This window comes from Anguilla anguilla, chromosome 5 (assembly GCF_013347855.1).
Source record: "Anguilla anguilla isolate fAngAng1 chromosome 5, fAngAng1.pri, whole genome shotgun sequence".
NCBI classification, from domain to species: Eukaryota; Metazoa; Chordata; class Actinopteri; order Anguilliformes; family Anguillidae; genus Anguilla; species Anguilla anguilla.
In genome coordinates this window covers 5,610,177-5,629,612 of record NC_049205.1, presented here as the reverse complement: position 1 = coordinate 5,629,612, position 19,436 = coordinate 5,610,177, and the positions used below count along the sequence as shown (strand labels likewise).

General features: G+C 46.9%; 1 protein-coding gene across 1 annotated transcript in view; it reads left to right on the top strand.

The window, feature by feature from the left end:
• gfra4a (GDNF family receptor alpha 4a) overlaps window positions 1–19,436 on the top strand; it is a 194,524-nt gene that overhangs the window by 75,724 nt on the left and 99,364 nt on the right. The window contains exon 2 of the mRNA XM_035417845.1: window positions 8,132–8,177. Within this exon, the coding sequence (XP_035273736.1) occupies window positions 8,132–8,177 (46 nt within the window). The remainder of the gene's footprint in view (window positions 1–8,131; window positions 8,178–19,436) is intronic.

Genomic DNA, 19,436 nt, shown 5'->3' with positions numbered 1-19,436 from the left:
ACCTTAGCCAGCTGCATCTCAAACCTGCCTTGGAAGAAGGCTGGCAGGCTGTCAGTTCTTTCAGGTTCGAACGCCTTTAACTGTTTGTCACATCCTGGAAGTGGGGACAAGCGTTGGCCATCCCACAAGGGCATACTTCGAGCCCTGCGGGCACTACTGTCAGAGAAACTTAACAGCTCGAACCTCGGCAGCGCGTAATCTCTCCGAATACAAGACTGAATTTTTCTTACGAAAATTCTTATGAAGCGCAGCAGGGCCGGTTCCTCAAGGTTCTTACTTATGTTTTCGGCGGACGATAAAGCCGCCACAGAGCCGAGCCAAACAACTCCAAAAAGATTTACAGAATAAAGATGTCATTTTGAAAAAGGAAATGCTGGGGGATTGTCAGTTCTGCCCTTCAGGATTAAGTGTTGAAATGCAGGAAGACCAGACAGCCTGACTGTGGAGTAAGCGGTCTAATAAGACGGTCTTGACACTAGCTGAACATTTTGATGCTGAACTGAACAGTAGTACCACGCAGCAGTACCGTGCAGTGGCTTAAAAAGGTCCAGGGCTGTAAGCTCGAAGACTCTCAGGGGAGATTCAGGACCATGGACAGCATCAGCATCAATTACAGGAGAGGTTTGGGACCATGGACAGCACCAGCATCAATTACAGGAGTGGTTTGGGACCATGGACAACATCAACGTCGATCACAGGTAAGAATGTGTACAAAGGACAGCATCAAGCTCAATCAGAGGAGAGATTTAGGACCATGTTCAGCATCAAGCTCAATCACTGGAGCGATTTAGGACCTTGGTCAGCTTCAAGCTCAATCACTGGAGCGATTTAGGACGATGGACAGCATGAAGCCCAATCACAAAAGAGATTTAGGACCATGGACGGCATCAACCTCAATCACAGGAGCGATTTAGGGCCATGGACAGCGTCAGTGTCACATAACCTCGGGATGATTGCAGGTGTCTTTTGAAACTCTCTGTTGTTGCGGTTCAGTTTCATTGCTGCTGACACAAAACATTTTTTTTTTGTCGCTTTTTTAGAAGAATAACGCCTGGGTTGATCTGACCTTAAACGCCTCCCAAGTCACCGGCGTCCCGCGAAATACCCAAAATGCTTCATATCTTTTTAAAAATCCGACAAAAGAACTCCAAAAGCCTTCGGAAAGAGCGGTTTTGTGGTTTCACATTTGGCATTGTGATGAAAGATGGAAAAGTGGCTTTAGTTTCTTTTTTTTTTTCTTCTGTGGAACAGTGCTTCCTCTGTTGTGTACAGCGCGGTGACAAACTCCAGGGGCGCAGATTGAGTCAGGCTTATGCCTGCGAGGCTGCCGATTGGAGCAGTGAAATGGGTTCCGTTTGACACTTCACACACTCCCCCGAAAAAGTTCTGAAGTCATAAACAGTGTTTTCCAGGCTGCTGCCATCTGAGGTTTGCACAAATTGACATTGGAAACTTAAAAAAAAAAAATGAAATAAAAATAAAAAATACAACTCAATGCTACAAAACGCTACATTATAAACATCTCTCTCTGTCTCTGTCTCTCTCTCTCTCCCTCTTCCCCCTCTGTCTCTCTCTATGTCTCCCCCTATTTATTTTCCTTATTTTACTTTTACTCTTTTTTTTCTTGGGCTCTGCATGTGTCTGTGAGTGGGTATTTGTGATAATGTGATCTCCTTTTCTTTGTCCTGTCCCATAAAAGAGATTCCCCCCTCCCTCTCCTTCTCTCGCTCTCTCTCTGCCCCCCCTCTCCCTTTCCCCCCTTTCTATCTCTCTTCCCCCTCCCTTTCTATCTCCCCAGTCTCTTTCTCACCCTCTATCTCTCTCCCTCCCTCTCCTTCTCTATCTCTCTCTGTCCCCCCTCTCTCTCCCTTTACCCCCCCCCATCTCTCTTCCCCCCTCTCTCTTTCTCTCTCTCTCTCTTGTGTGGTAAGCTGAATGGTATATGGGGCGGATTCCCTCCCCATAGAGGTAACACATTTGCACCTAGTTGTTGCCTTTTAGCACAAAAAGACTTGACAAAAATAATGTGACTAAAATATGCAGCTGGTACTCTTTTCGCTGAAGCTGGCCCTGTTATGAATTCACTTTTCACCTCTTTCTCTTACCTGCGGAAGCACTCCTGGAGTTTTTCTCTGGGGAAGTACGAGATAATGAGGAATGCATTATGCATCCCTGTGTGTATCAAGTGAAATATTTTTTTTTATATTTAGAAAACCAAAAATTGTTTTCATGTCATCAAATTTGCATGCAATAACATCACCAGACACAAATCAAGTCTGTGTACACGTTTTCTCAGAAGCCCGAGATTATAATATCAAACATTATTTTTGCCTTGTCAGGACAGCAGCTGTAGAGGGGTGTGTGTGACAGGAAGACATTTTTCATGTCAACATCCTGGGATATAAATATAAAGGAGGAAACATTGTGAAGCGCATCACCGTGTGTCATTCTGTCAAGAGTCTGACAGAGATGAAATTCTCTGCCGTCCTCATCCTTAGTTGCCGTGGCGAAAGTGACCTTGGCAGAGGTCAACTGAGACACAAAAAACAGACTAAATAGCTGACATATCACAGGACAGTGGTAACCAACCCTGTTCCTGGAGATCTACCATCCTGAGGTTTTTCCACTCCAGCCCTGACAAAGCACATCTCGTTCTACAGCTGGAGATCGCATTGAGCAGCTACGCAGAAGAATTAGGTGTGCCAAGTTAGGGTTTAACTGTTAGGCCACGGGCCACGGGTAGCACTGTCGCCTCGCGGCCAGGAAGGTCCTTGTTTAGAATCCCAACCGGAGCCTTCCTGTTTGGAGTTCTCCTTGTGTCCGTGTGCATTTCCTCCCACAGTCCAAAGACATGCAGGTTTGGCTAATTGGAGAGTTTTTCCCTCGGTGTGTGTGTGTGTGTGTGTGTGTGAATGAGTGGTGTGTATACCCTGCGATGGACTGGCGACCTGTCCAGGGTGTGTTGTTGCCTCTCGCCCCAATGCATGCTGGGATCGGCTCCACCACCTCCCACGACCCCGACCTGGAATGAACGGGTGTAGATAACGGGTGGATGGATGTTAGGCCGCACAAGTTTTCTGCCTTCCATTCTTTCTTTTGAGACACCACTCTCATTAAAACGTCCGTTCATTAATTATTCACTCCCTGTTATCTTCTGAAATTAGCGTCATTACCAGCGCATGCCAGTGTTTTGAACGGCGGGGAGACTGCATTAATTATCTCGTGTGACGTGCGGTTGTTCTATTTTCATCCCTCCCTGGGATCCAGAGAGGGTTACTTTAATGGGTCTTTTTCCACGGCGCAGCGTTGAGCGGGGAAGAGTCTTAAACTAGCTCACGCGGTCCCGGAGGGCTTCCCTCGTTGGCTTGAAGAGCTCTTGCTTAATGCTCTCGGAGTCGATTTAGTGTGTGACACGGGTCACAGCTTTGCTCGGCAGGATGACTTCTCTGCGCCGGAGCCGACCCAGTTGGTAAAAAAAACATGGGCCTGATCCGACAGATGCGCTTGTAAATTGGGCGCGTGCGCACCGCCTTAGCCCCAGGGGCCGGGCCGCTGGCTTTTAGTGTGGCTAATTGATTAGTCCAAAGGTCGGTCGAACTGAGACGTTCCCCTGCCTCCTCCTAATTTCTTGTAGCTAACATCTTGTGTCCCTCGCGAACGAATGCTCGGCTTTGGAGTAGACTCTTATACGTCTATGTAGTTTAAATGTTTCTTGTACGCAATGTAGTTTTTTTGCTTACTAGGTTCTCATTTCTGTTAACTGAGTTTGATGTTTAATAGGGTGGTTGATGAATGTGCTGCTTGTGTTCTCCACCAAAGTGCCTCCACCCCAATTTAGAGGACACGCTATGCTGCTTGCGGTGTCCAGCTGGAAACACTCATCGCTCACACTCGTGAAAATCAGGTGGTCGACGGTCTATATATTGAACACATTTTCCGATAACCTGAGGTGGATTGGCACCCTGTCCAGGGTGTGTTCCTGCCTCTCGCCAAATGCATGCAGGGGACAGGCTCCAGCACCCCCCTGTGACCCTGCCCAGGATAAGTGGGTATAGATAATGGATGGGTGGATGGACATATCCCGATGAATATCCCCCAACCCCTCCAAAAGTGACTCTCCAGGGATCCCTTGTCTTCAGAGTGGTTGGGACTTCCGTTGCCACCCCCAAAAGGGTGCTGTTTGGAGCTTGGCTTTCACGCGGAAGAGCAAAGAGCAGTCTGGGCCATTCCTGTACTTCCACGGCCAGGAAGCGGGGTTTGGAGTCTGTGGACTTCCTGGCTGAGTTCCACCTCACAGACGCGCCTGAGGGGGATGGAAGATCGCCGGGAAAATCTCGAAGATTTTCAGTAGAGTCTCCCAGTGCAGCGGACCGAGTCGCTTCGAGTGCATTAGCATCTGTCACCACGGATGCATTTCCTCTGTCACCACGGATGCATTTCCTCTGCCACCACGGACGCGTTTCGCTGCCACCGTGTGAACCGCCCTCGCCATCCAAATCGCTCCCGGCTCGGTGTGAACGTCTCGGCTCATTGCCCCCCCCCCCCCCCCCCCACCGCCCTCCCCCTTCCCCCCACTGCGCTCGCTAGTCGTGCGCGACGACAGGCGGTGGGAGGCGACGACGGGAGGGGGGGGGCAGGAAGCCGCCGTAACGAGCCCTCGTCCGAGCGTGGGTTCTTAGCCCCCCCCCACACACACACACCACCTCCCCCCCCCCGCTCGAGACGGACGCACTCGAGCGCCTCCGAGTCTCCGGCCCTGTCGTATGCAAAATTTAAAACGGCTGTTTGATTCACACACCGGTGGAACAGTCTGACGGGTGGCGGGGGGGGGGGGGGCGATGCCGCAGCTGGTCAGGAGGGACAGGCTGGATGAGCTTTATTACACGCCGAATGAGGAAGTGTACGGTGTCACTGTGTCCCGCGGCGACTGTTTATATTACTCTGTTATTATTCTCAGGTTTATTATTTCAATTCCAAAAATATATGTTTTGATGCGCAGTATCAGTCGAAAGGTTTATTAATTCCATTCATATTGTTTTTACTATGGAATACGCCGTGGCCGGCCGGTGGAGGATGGGCTCCCCCTCTATAGCCGGGTTTCTCTCGAGATTTCTTCCCATTTGGGGAGTTTTTTCTCACTGCCGTTTGCGGGTTTTCTCCCCACTGGGAGTTTTTTTTTATCTTATGTACCTGCTGTTTGGGGGTTCAGGCCTGGTGTTTGCTCTGTTTGCTCTTTTTGCTCTGTCTCTTGCCTTGCTACCCTGTAAAGTGTCTTTGTGACAGTTCTCTGTAAAAAGCGCGATACAAATAAAATTGAATATTATTTGAATCTTTATGATCCAACATATTTGGTGTCTGCACCACAAAGATCATAGGGGGGGGGGGGGTTACAAGTGTACACCGTGTTTCTGTAAATTGAATAAATCAGTGTTTTTCAGGGTCTTTGTTTCATGTACAAAACATTGATTAAATTTATATTTGTTGTATTTGCTACGCAAATGCGTTGACAGGATAACAGCTATCTTCACGGAACTGACGCGATTCCCTGACAAACGTGGTGTAATCAACACATGATGGAAATTATGGCCTTCCTGCTAAACCTGCCACTTCATCTTAGCTGTGACACGATAGTTCCGCTCTCCCACATTCCTGGTGGCCTGTGTGTAATGAAAATGCCGCGGTATTATTTTTTACCTGTTTATGAACATTGAAATCACACACCTCAGTACTGTACGAATCAGATACAAGTTCTGCCTCATTTCCTAAAGACAAAAAGTGATAAGGGAAGTGAAATAAAGTTGGGGGTGATTTGTTGTTCTTCTTTTTTTTTTCTCCTCCTCCACCTCCTGCCCTCCCCCCCCCACTTTGCTGATGGCATCATTACTCTAATTCTTATTTGTTGTCCCACTGAGCAGTTGCTGAGGGTGTGTGTGGAGTGGGGGGGGGGGGGTTGCGACATGACTGGAAGCTGAGAAGCGCCTTCACCCTGCAGCACTGCTCAAAAGTGCCTTTCATCCTGCTCCAGAATCAGTCATCCACCCCCCCCCACTCCCGACCCCCCAGCCCCCTCGCTGTCAGAGCTCTGACCCCAGCACTGCTTCTGTCCAGTCAGCAAGTGCTGGCCTTTATGAAGAGCCAGGAAAGGGCGCCGCCATTTATACACACCTGGAGCTGAGCCCCAAAGCCCGGGTTTTCGACGAGGGGGGGGGGGGGGGCACAGGGGTCCTTTAAGGTACTGTAGAGGGTACCCCAGGCTAGACTTGATCTGCAATGACTATATGTAGTCATGCTAAAATATTTCAAAATATAATACCTTTTTAAAAAATATATATATATAAATTTTTTACCTTATCAGGAGGGTCCCCTGGATGCCTTTGAGTCTAAGTAGGGGTCCCTAAATCAGAGAAGTTTTAAAAGTTTTAAACCCCCTGGCCTTAAAAGATCAACCTGAGACTACAGCATACATCAGGCCTTTCCAGGCTCAGCCTTGGAGACTTCTGTCATTTAATCATATCTGTTCCATCAGAAATGATTATTAATCTAGATTCCAATGTTCACTGAGCTTTATTCTGCTGGGGTTCCCAGCCCTGGTCCCAGAGGGCCGCAGGGTCTGCTGGGGTCCCCTGCCTTGGTACTGGAGAGCCACAATGTCTGTTGCTTCTCTCTTTTATTTATCATTTAACGGATCAGTTGCAGCAATTGATCACACAGTTAACTCACCTCACTTGGAGTCTTTGAGTCTAAATTGGTTGCTGATTTTAAGGCGAAGACAAAAAACCTACAGAACCGGTGGTGCGTTCTTCTGAGAGAAAGAGGGAGAGGGAGAGAGGGAGAGAGAGAGAGAGAAAGCAAGAGGGAGGGAGAGAGATAGATAAAGCAAGAGGGAGGGGGAGAGAGAGAGGGAGATGGAGAGAAAGAGATGGCGAGAGAGGGAGGAAGTGAGAGAGAGAGAGAGGGATAGAGTAAGAGGGATTGAGTGAGAGAGGGAGAGAGAGAGAGACTGAGAGACAGAGGAAGACAGAGAGAGAGAAACGCGCTGGGCACCGTGTTGAATCTCAACACGTTTCAGCTCTCAGGCTGTCTGCTGCCATCTCCTCCGAACCGCCATCGGCCGCGGGGACACTCGAGCGCCGCGTAAGCGTTTTATTAATCAAGGGGCGATGGCGGGAGAGAGGAGCTCTTCAAAGAGAGGGGCTGAGGAGGGCGTCCGTGCCAAGCAGGTGACACTCAGAGTGGCACGCGTTGGCACGGCTGCCCTGAGGTTTGTGCCCGCGGCTGGCTTCTGCCATCTGCTGCCTTCCCTCCTCCCGGCAACGAGACTGATTCGCTACTGCTCGCCCGCTAACTGTTCCGGAACAGTCTGCGTAGTTTTTTTTTTTCCTATTGTGCAATACAGAGTTGAGAATGTACAAGATTACACTATAGAATGTGAATACAGTTATTTGCAGACAGTCGGGTGAAAAGTGCTATGAAATGTACTGGGAAGCCGTTTCGCTAGCTCACTAACTGTTCTGGAACGTTCCGTGAAAAGTTTTTTTTTTTCTTTTTTTTTTCTTTTTTTTTTCCTCTCGTAGATTTTCTGTTTGGAATTAGCAGCCGGGCCCTGCCAGGTGCACTGGGAACAGAGTCGGCCGTAGGATTTCCAGTGGCCCCTATAAACAAGAATGTTTTTGTGGCCCCAAAGTGCTTCAACATGAATCCCACCCATCGCTTAAATTTTACTTGTGTGGCCCTAAGGGACTGCATGGACTGTTTGTGCCAGCGGAGGTGCCCTCCTCTGACCCGCTCTACCCCTGGACCCGCCCCTTTGGGTCACCGCTGTCCGGATTGATCAAATGAATGACACAAAGGGCAGGGAGCGGGGCTGGAAATATGGCTGACCATTAAACTTCAAAAGTGACACTTTCTGCATCAAACCTGACCTTCACAGCCCAGCGTTCCTCAAAGTGAAATTTGATAAGAGTGCATTGGTGGGGGGGGGGAGGAGGGGGTATGGGAATATCATCGGTTAGAAAATCTTTGAAAGGAGAAAAAAGTCATGTTATTTGAAAAGGCGGCCGTGTGCTTAATAGTCTGACCGTCATGGATTGAATTTTCACAGTGTTGTTTGTTTTGCGTTTGTGTCTCACAGAGGAAGACGAAGCTGGTCTCAACCCTCCTGCTTTGGGCCTTTCCAGGTAAAGCACGTTTTGCACCAGAACACGAGTGTGAAGGTAAATAACCTGGCTTGACACACTCACACACTGCGAGGCTCAAACTGCTAAGCATATTTCATCGTGGTTTTACAGTAAGTACTTTAACAACTGTCTCATTAAGGTGCAAACAGGGACAACCATTTTAATCTGCATTTTCACACCTGGGGTTCTTGCTCTATGTAAAGACTGCTATGACGTCTGTCTCACAACATGAGTTGAACAATTGTCATCAAGTTTGTTCTTTTCCTGACGATTGTTGCCAAGCTTGTGTACATTTTCCATCCTGTGTTCGGGGAATAGCCTCGTTAGTGGTAACGAGGACAGCGCTGGTTTGTACAGGCCTGGCCGTGGAAGGGTCCCGTACGGAGAGCTCCTAAACTTCGTGAGAGTGGGGGGGGCGGTGGCCTTCTGTTGCCACGGGAGGACTCGGGCACGTACTGCAGGTGAGGGGATGTTGCACTCGCGTCGGCCAATAGGTGCGCGCGGACGCGTCCGTGTGACACTCCCACGATTCCCCTTTGATTGACAGGCAGGGCGTGCATATGGGCGCAGCCTGGCGAAGGATCGCGCGCGTAAGCCGACTGCCGGGCTCGATCGAAATGCAGTCGCGGTCCTGCCCTAGTTTCTGCTAATATGCATTTATATTGTTTAAGAAGGGGGGCCGGGGGGGGGGGGGGGGGGCACTGGGGCTTAGATATTATCTCATAAGCCGTTTGGTGCTGGATGAGCATACTCTGATGTTCTGAAGATGTCGGGCCTCCGCTTTCTCTGAGCGATCAGTGATCCTGGTAATACATTTTTTTTTCCCTGTAATCAGAATACTGCTTGAGTTGCAGTCGTGGGTAAATAATGGTGCATTTGTTTTTTTGTTTTTTTGTGTTTGTATTTTGGGCAAGAGAACGCTTGTGGTGAGTGGCAAGTGCGAACTGAGGGGTGCGTGAAACGTGGTTTGTATTCGAGAGAACAGCGCTGCGCAAAAGATCATATTTAAATATGATCCTTGTGCATGTGCTTTAGACCTTACCTGGCTTTTTTTAGGGGGGGGGGTGGGGCGGGTTCGGCCTTCAGACTCGATTCTTCCCAATTTGCCTATTTCCTGTTTTCCTGGAAAGTGTCTTTGTGACATCACTGTCTCATTTTCTTCCCCCCATTGTTTCACCTGTGAGATGGCCCCCTTATTTTCGTACCTGTCACAGCCCTATTTCACCTGTGACGTGCCTGTGTTTTCCTGGCCACGCCCACTTTTTTCTTTGTGACACGCCCACCTTTGAGCCACTTGCTCCAAAGACACAGGCGCACCTTCGATGATCTTTGTGAAATCTGAACCAAACAGGCGTTCACAGGTTTGCGCTTCTGGATGACATGCAACACAGAAACAAAAAACAGGGTAAATGTCTTTGCAGACTGCATTAAAATCATTGCTATAAATCAAGCCATCATCCATGCAGTACTTATTTACTGTAACTGGAAAATTCACACTTACTCAAATAGAAACATGTATTCACATATCCACACAGGCACATACACGCACACACACACACCCAGGTACATACACACACACAGGCACATACACACACACACACCCAGGTACATAGACACACACACATATACACACACACAGGCACATACACACACACACACACACCCAGGTACATAGACACACACACAGGCACATACACACACACATATACACACACACACATCCTCATTACCTCTCCTTCTACTGGGAACATCTCTGCATGAAACATGTCTCTGGTAACACCCCTCTTCTCTCCTCCATCCCCTCCCCCCCCCTCCCCCCCCCCGTGCCAAACTGACAGCCCCAGTTTAGCAGGTGCATGTTGAATTTCAGGTACTGCTGTCAGCCAAAGCTGTGAAATCTTTGTCACCCCCCCTCCCTGCGTGCGATTACAGAGAACTTCATCATGCCAGTAATACCTGCGCCCACCCCCTCAAGACGACCCTACGCCAACACCCCCCCTTCCCCCCGGCTAATTTTGCCAGGAAGCTTAATACCCCTAATACCCCTCATTTCTCAAGAGCTGCTGTAGGAACTGTGTACGTTGCCATAGGACTTTCAATTTGACTCGGTAAATCTGATTCAGCATGTTAAAGGTCTGACTCGATGAATCTGAAGCAGCGTGTTAAAGATTTGATTTGGTGAATCTGAATCAGCATGTTAAAGATTCAATTTGGTGAATCTGAATCAGTCTGTTAAAGATTCGATTCAGTGAATCTGAATCAGCGTGTTAAAGATTTGATGCACATCTTCAAAGCACAACTCATGAGTTATTCACGGTGAGGTTCTTCTCCCCAGGTTCCACAGTTCCCACTGTACTGCACGTACCGAGTCAGTTGATGAATATTGCCCTGTGTTTAATGGCATGGCCTTGAAGATACACTTTTAAATTTTTGAAACCTTCGATCACATCAAATGCCAACGGTATTCTGAGCTGAAATTTTATCAGACTATGCAACATATTGATTTTCTTCTGGAAAGATTTTTTAGGATTCTTCCTCCCTTCCTCATTTTCTTATAATGGCTACGAAACTCAGCCTGATCATTCGATGCTCCAATGAAATCGTGCTAATCTTAGTCTAAGAAACAAATGGTTGGGCAAGTCAATATTTTATTAGTGCACTTTTCACAGTTGAAGAACTACTTCTAGCTGTTGGTCAAAGGGAAAGTTGGACTAAACACTGATTGATCTTTTTTTTTATATTGGGAAAGAAACACCAGAAACTCAATTGAGGCAATCCCTTTATGTTTTTCTATGCAAATGAGGCTTATATTTACATGAAATTACGTAGAAGTATATGTTCTAACATACTGTTTCTAAAGCGGTCTCCAAATGTCGTAGCCATTTGTAAATCAAAACACTGCTGTAGGCCTGGTGGGAGGTCCTTGAATTACACCTGTGGTTGTCTAGCCATCGAGGTACACAAGAACTAGAGACAGCTCGCACTTTCCGTTTCCATGGATTCTTATGGGAGCTGCTCATTGGCTCATGAAGCCAGTTCACGGAGGCGGCCATGTTTGACTGTGGGGCTTTTTGGCACCAGAGCATGTGCATTGGGTACCTAAAAGTGAAGCGATGAATGGGAATTAAAAATATCTTGTATCTTCTTCTGTGGGGCTCAGAAGCAAAAGAAAAAAAAAACAGATCACTGGGCAATAATTAGTTTGGTGTAACAAATTTTTTTCATTTAAAAGTACTATCCAAAATGGTGTCATTTTTCCAGGGTAAATTCATAGTTTTCAATGGATTTCAATGGGGAAATTTGTTTTTTGGCACCAGTGGCGTGCTAAACTGCAATACCTCCAGTAGCCACTAGAGTTTGTGAGCTTCAGGAGGAACGTCAATCCCTGGCGACCTGTGTCTAGCACACCGCTGGAAACAGTTGTCAGCAGGAGGGGGCGCTCTAACCTCCAGACCAAGATAAAGAAGTGCAACGTCCCAGCAGAGTGGTCAACCTGGTTAAGAAAAATAAACTTTAAATATAACAATATATATTATATTTTAAAAATAATTCTCGTGAGCAGTCCTCGCGCGCTGCGTGCCGTTAGCCTCCGACGTCGCTCCCGTTCGGCACGTTCGCGCATGCTAATCCCAAAGATCAAACGCAGATGATTCAAAGACCTGTGACTCACGGCCCCGAGGAGCGCGTCTGCCTTTTCGGCCGAGTCACAGCGAGATTTGAGCATGCGAGAGAGGCGACAGAATGTCAGCCGGGCCTCTGTTCGCAAATTTCCACGCTGCGAGGATGAAACGAGATGCAAATTTTATGTTTGCGCATTTTTTTTGCCACCTGGGAACTCACATGCCATACCCCTCTGTAAAGATAACATAGCATTACATTACATTACATTACACATTACATTACGTAGCATTACACTACACATTACATTACATTACGTAGCATTACATTACACATTCTATTACATACCATTACACATTACATTACATTATATTACATAACGTTACATTACATTACGTTGCTGCTGTTTAGCAGGTACTCCTATACAGAGGGACTCACTAAGGTGGAAAGCATCAGTGGTAATCTCAGTGTTACTGTCAGTCAGTCCAAGAAAATGGAAAATAGCAAGCAAAAGAGAATTTTAGAGTAAATATACCCAGATTTTGACTTGAACCACCCCCCTTCCCATCCCATCCCGTCCCATCCCATCCCACTATCACAGTCCCAAACCCCCCTGCCCCTGATTTGTAATTACAATCTCCAACCACACGATCTGTTTGTCCTAATTCCACTCCCCTCCTGACCTGGCCACCCTATAGCCTGCCCCCGGTCACAGACAGACAGGGGCCTGCCAGGGTCCCGGTCCGTATTTCAGTCCGTGCGATCAGTGCGAAGTCGTTCACTCTCCAGGTCTAGATCCGGTAATTAGCCTTTGGAGTAGCTTCAGTGGCTGGCTAATGCCACTCAACCGGTCTGCCATATTACAGATTAAAAACCTGGCAGTGCGCTGGCTAAGGACCTGATCTCCTGCTATCATGGGAGGGTTAATCCCTGCCCCCACCTCACCCCCCCCCCCCCCCCCTTGCTCCCCCCCCCCCTTCTTTACTGCCATTACAACGCTGTTTCCATTCACTCCCCTTCGTTAATTACATCCTTTCCGGCGTGTTCGATGTCAGGCGTACGGCTGTTAAAGGCTCGTCAGCACACAAGCGGAGGATTAACGATCACGGTTTTTTTTTCTTTTTTCCGTCTTCCCCCTGCGCAGACGTAGCGTAGACCGTAACATTCGCCATGGCAACATTCGTAATTCCCCGGCGCGGCCGAAAACCAAATTACATTAGCCGGCAATCAATGGCCTCAGTCAACGCGCAATTCATCATGGCGATGAAATATTGTGCGCGCGTGTCATACACTGCGGGGGTGGGGTGGGGTGGGGGTGAGGGGGGGGAGGGGTTAGTTGGGGGGTGGGGTCAACATTCCCAACATAAAGACAGAAGAAGGGAACATTATTTGTATTCACTTGGAAGAGGAGGAGGAGGAAGAGTGCCAAGGAGAGCGCATGCAGGGAAAGAGGGTGGAAACATCAGCAGCTCATCCCAGGCAGCAGGAGGCAGCCCGTGGATAATCATCTTCTGTCGGGGAGGGGGGGGGGTGGGCTTTGTGAAATTCGGGGAGCGAGAGCGGGATTTGGGGAGACCCATAGTAGCGCCCCTGCAGCCGACAGCGGTGGCCCACCCGCACCGCGGCGGGGCTGTCAGAGCAGGAGGTTCACGCGCCTCGTAGCGAGAGTCAGCCCCTGTTTCCCATGATGCACCACGATGCGGGTTTTAGCAGCTGTGTCCTTTCTCCTCCAGTAACGGACTTAAGATTCAGACGCACATGCAGCGATCCACCTGTTTTAGCTGTTATTTTTACAACATTTTTCTACCTCCCAAATCTGCATCTGTACCCCTGGCCCTTCACTGTTGCCGTGAATTTGGTTGCTCTCCTGTGCTGTGGGTGCAGGCAGATTGCAGGTGTCTTATCAACCAGGAGAGGCACTATTGAGCAAGGGGGGGATGGGACACCTTACCCTACACCCTACCACCTAACTCTACACCCTACCACCCTACACCTACCACCTAACCCTACACCCTACTACCCAACCCTACACCCTACCACCTAACCCTACACCCTACCACCCTACCCTACACCCTACCACCCTACACCTACCACCTAACCCTACACCCTACTGCCCTACCACCCAACCCTACACCCTACTGCCCTACCACCCAACCCTACACCCTACCACCCTACACCCTACCACCTAACCCTACACCCTACCACCCTACCCTACACCCTACCACCTAACCCTACACCCTACCACCTAACTCTACACCCTACCACCCAACTCTACACCCTACTGCCCTACCACCCAACCCTACACCCTACTGCCCTACCCTACAAGGACTAATAAACTGAGGACTTGAGGCTAAATTCAGCCCCTCTCAGCTGTACCCTCGGATGACCCCGCCCCCCCCCCCCCCCCCCTGCACTTCCCTGCTCCCCCAGGAATAAGTAATTGAAGCCCCCCACACCACACAAACCCAGGGAGACGTAAATGGGATTGATGAGGTTTCCGTTTCCCTTCTCCGACAGAAAACCAGCGTGCGAGCGCAACATCTGTTGCTAATAAACTCAGACCCGCAAGTGAACAAGACAGAGACTTCCTTTTAAAAATGATGTACGACAGTGTCTGAGCGTTTGTTGTATTGGTTGTATTACATCTGATGCATCGCAATGATGCTTAGCCAACACTCTGCTCTTAAGAATGTTGTTTTACCATGTCTGGTTTCATTTATTAATAATAATAATAATAATAATAATAATAATAATAATAATCGGGTTTTTGTTTTAGCCCAGCTCTACGACAGCTGATTCAGATGATTGACGAATCACGGTCTTCAGTCAAGACCTTGTTGAGCTGAATCAGCCAATCAGGTGTCTCAGCGCTGGGCTAAAACTCAAAACCTGCACCCGTGTTGGGCCTTTTCGCATAAGACTGGACACCCCCTGATTTAGATGATCATTCTGCATTACATTTCAGTGCCGGGGTATCAAACTCTAAACCCCAATGGGGTCGCGGTGTCTACAGGTTTTTCTGGTTTCCCTTCAATCATCCTCCAATCAAGGCCTTGAGAACAAGGCATGTTGATTCTTCAGCCAATCGGTGGCTTAAATGAACCACTGGTGCCGAAAACATGGTTAAAAAAAACGCCTCCGTTTTAATGCGATAAATAATTCACCAGAGTTTAAAGCAACCATGCGACCTGTACAGCATTGTGGGGTGATACAGTAACGTTAAGCCATACATCACATATAAACATTACTGTAATAGCCTGGTGATGATTGGGTTTAGAAATAGATGCAGACAAGTCATGACAGAACATTGTGCACAAGGGGAAACTTTTGAACAGTTATGGTCTGTGCATTTTCAATGCCCAACTAGCGCCGCTGTTCCTGAGCTTCATTCAGCTGACGCCAAGGACAGACTCGATTGCGTACGTTTGCAATAATGACGAGTGTCACCGCGAGCTGTATCTATGGTGCCCTGGCGGTCTCTATTGAGGGTGTTAAATAGGTCTACTGAGATTTCGGCGGTTCATCGTAACCCGCACATATTTCATGTTGTTTTTCTAAACTTTCTCACCCAACGCTGAAAGCATTGTGCCCTGCAGATTTCTCACGCTCCGATTGGCCTTGATTCAGCCAGCTCTTCCCCAGTCTTCACAATCTCACTTTGGCAATTTAGTATTGACTGCTGTTGAACTTTTTTTATTTTATTTTTTTTAATGGATATGTACTTCAGCATGGTTTAGTCAACTAAATTCATTTTTGTTGCGGATCTGAATCGATTTAAATCCGGGCTTTAAATATCCATTCGCTGCAGAAGGAGACATCTTTGAAAAAGAAATGGTTGTCTGCATAAATGTTTTCGAACAAGGCCATGTAAAGAGAAGCTAGGCTAAGTAAAGAGAATTGTGTAGATTAAAAAACGGTATATATATTTTTTTTTAAAGTTTGACTTTTACGTACATCTGATGGAATACAGGCTAGTGAGTGAAGAGGAAGACACCTTTCAGGACAAATTCACATTGAATACCAGCCTGTGTGATTGTCCCAGGCTGGCATGGTTTTTTTTTTTTTAAGTTTTGCATGCTGAAATATGATCTTTTAAGTGTACTTTGATGATATATGCACTGGAAAGCTTTGTGTTGGTTTACTTCTTCAATTACATGACTTTCCCTTAAGAAGAAATGACCACTCAGAATCAGGTTAGGTTTGGAGGTTGAGCTGGTGACAGAGCTGGTGTTTTCATTTTGAAATGTTCTGTTAAAAATAACAGTCTTGTGATTTGACTTTTTTATTGTAGCTTTTGAGGTTGAGAGGAAGATGATGCAGTGGCCTTACAGTAGGTCTGAACAGTGAATCGGATTGTGGATATATGTGTGAACTGTCTAGGCACGTGGTGATTTCTTCAACACCTTTTTGGCATCTTTCTCTCATGGAAAACAATGACAAAAAAGGGCCACAGTTGTTATTTGACTCTCATTCCCAAAACTGGCACGTACATGGACAGCCGCGTGCTTTCATTCTCGTCTGAACCTGACTTTGAAAGCCTGAAAAAACTGTCGGGTGGGTTCGACGACCGAATGTAATTGCAATCCACAACGCCAAAATGCATTTTGTTATTATGGAGACGCAAACCAGATTACAGGTATTGCACGCGTCTTTACTGAGCTCTCAGACAGTCACTTGAAGACAACCGATTGCACGGAATTCATGCAGAGGAGAAGGACCCGCTGCTTTGCAGTGACATTGTTCCTTATTTCCATATGGTAATGGCCTCATTAAAATCCCTCGTAACACCCACTTCCCTGCTGGCCCTGTAACAGCTTATTAATGCAACAGTTGTGAAGTTCCACAGGAGATGTCCAGGGAGCCATTGCATTAGTTTTTTTCTGGCGAATGTTTCTCAAACAAACACAAACACTTCACTCTGTGTTTCGGAGTCTCATGAATCTCGATGTCTTATGCCGTTTGGATAACTGTCATGGATGAATCGACCATGTTATTTCCTGTTATTTGCTGACGTTCAGGAAAGATTCTGATGGATTCATTGCTGTGATCCTGGCATGCTTACATCTCTGAGGCTGAGATGAAACTACAGAAGAAAATGAGCAAATAACTCCTCAGAATGAACGAAAAAGAATATTTGTGAGATAAATCGGTACCGTATGTTAAAATCACTCATTTCTCGGTTCTTGCATTTCCTGTGACGATATGGGCTGCTTTGGCTTACTTGCAGCTTGAGCTGCTGAATTTGCATTTGGCTTTCATTTAATCAAAGTTTTTATCCAGAATGACTTACACGGCTTAGATTTTAAATACAATCGATTCATACAGCTGTATATTTACTGGAGCGATTTAGGCGCTTTGCTGAAGGATATACCTGTCGATGCCTACCACCTGGGAATCAAACCTGTAGCCTCTGAGTTGCAAGCCCGGGTTCCCTAACCACTGCACGTCACTGCTGCCCCAGCATGCACCTCTTCAGACCTTAACTCAAAGGTGCCTTCCTGCTGATCTGGGGACTCCTCAGTCAAATGCCCTTCTTTGCCTTTTTTTGTAATATATTTTGCTTATATTTTCTTGTTCTGTTTCCATACTTGGGACTTAAAGATACAATAAACCTCATATATATTGGGTAAATATGCGCATTATGGATAGGCAATAACTTATATTTGTCCATATACTTTGTGAAATGCTGCAGTTTCTTAATGTTTTATTTCAGTCTAGTTTCGTTATGACCTGTATCTGAAGCAACCACACTGTGTCTGTGCGTATGTGTGAATGCGTGTGAGCGCGCGCGTGCGTGCCTTGCGTTTGTGTGCGTGGTTGTGTCGCCAGTGCATGAATCATACTATGTTCCATTTCTGCACCATCTCGCCATCCACCTTCTGGAACTTCTGTCCCACAGTCTGAATTCGATGCAGATTCTTGAGTGCCCACGAGGAGCATTGTTATGATACTGTATGTGCTCAGCGTTCTACTTTCTCAACCTTACTAACATACTGTCATAAATCAATATTTCAGCGCATGAGTTTCCGTTGAGAAATTCTAATCTAAATATTTTAAAGCAGCCGATTGGTTGCAGGAACATGGCTCTAGTGAAATGACGCACTGAAATGTATTGTAAACTGCTGGACAGAAATAGTGTGAAAGGTAAATGATTAAAATCGCAATATTTCTTCACTGTCACGTAAGCATTCACGCACGAATGCTCAGTCGCTGCCCTATAATATTTGTACTGAAATGTCCTAACAGTTACGTCACTTAATACAATGATGCATTCGCGAGGGCAATATTAGTGCAACGACCATATAGTCCCTCCACCCCCAACTCCGCACCCCCCTCACGAAAAAAGAAAAACGGTTGCTTTTCGCTTCATCTCTTTCCGCCTTCACTTCCAGCAGTTGCTCCTATCGGCGCGTTTTGCAGGAACTTGCGGAGCCCTTCGCGCTCCAGCCGCCGTTGTTTTAGCCACAGGGGCGCCCGCGTATAATTTGGAGCGCTGGAGAAAAAAGCCAGCAACTCCGATATATTGAGGATATTCGCTGAGTCTTTGCATGTGACAAGCCATGGATGGATTTTGTCAACTCTGCCTGTGAGCAGATAAAACTGATTGGCGGGGGGACTACGGCAAGCGGATTCCTGAACATAAACGTAGTTTCCACTCTTTGCTCGCTTCCTCCAAGCACCAGTTCCTTTGGTTACGTTGAGTCATCTGGTATTTGCGCACCGATTTCCTTTCCTGACATACCTGTCTGAAGATCCGCTGACGATCCAGTAGCGACTGACTTCGTTGTTTAAAAAAGGATGTTCTTCGTGAGTTCGTTTTTGCCCTGCACAATTTGGATTGTTCTAACCACAGGCGCGGAAAGACCAGTGTGAATTTCATTTTTAAATCAAAGTTTTGGTGGTTAATTTAAAAAGCACAAAGGACGCCAAAGACATTACTTACGTGTGGGATTGTCTAACACCATTCGGGATGGAGATTGTAGGAATGTACCTGTTTCAGCTGGCTTTTATAGGTAAGTAGTGGTTGAACATTCGTGAAGGAGATATTGCAGAATTACTCCCGATTACAAACACTGAAATAAGCCGAGCTGGATCTTTCAAATTTGTGTTGGTTTCATATCGATTCTTGCAACTATACTTAATGTTATATACGGCGTTGTTGCTTCGGTAACTGTTGTTGGGTATGCGTTTTTGTGTGTTGGAGCGGCAGCAAAAGTTATAAATATTTGAAAACATGGATGTTGCAATTTGTGTCATTTCAAGTGGATACTAGTGGATTATTATTATTATCATTATTATTATTAATGTTATAGTTGTTGTAGGTTGAATCGTAAATTATGTAGTTGCGCTGCTGATTACTCTTTAAGATACCTTCGCGGAATGCAAACATTTTGGCAATCAGTCAAGGTATACTTTTCTTGTACTGTTCAGAAGTAAACGTGAGGAAGGGAACAAACTGAACAAAATTGGATTCTAGTCAGGATGTCCGATAGACATTCAACAGCAACGTCTCCTCTCCGTCTACGCTCGCAGCCAACGGACCTTGCTTGCGCTTGGGTTATTAGATGATCCAGACCTTGTGTGAGACGTGTTTTAAGTCACACTGCCACAGTTTAGGTTCCGAATTCGGTTGGCCGTGGA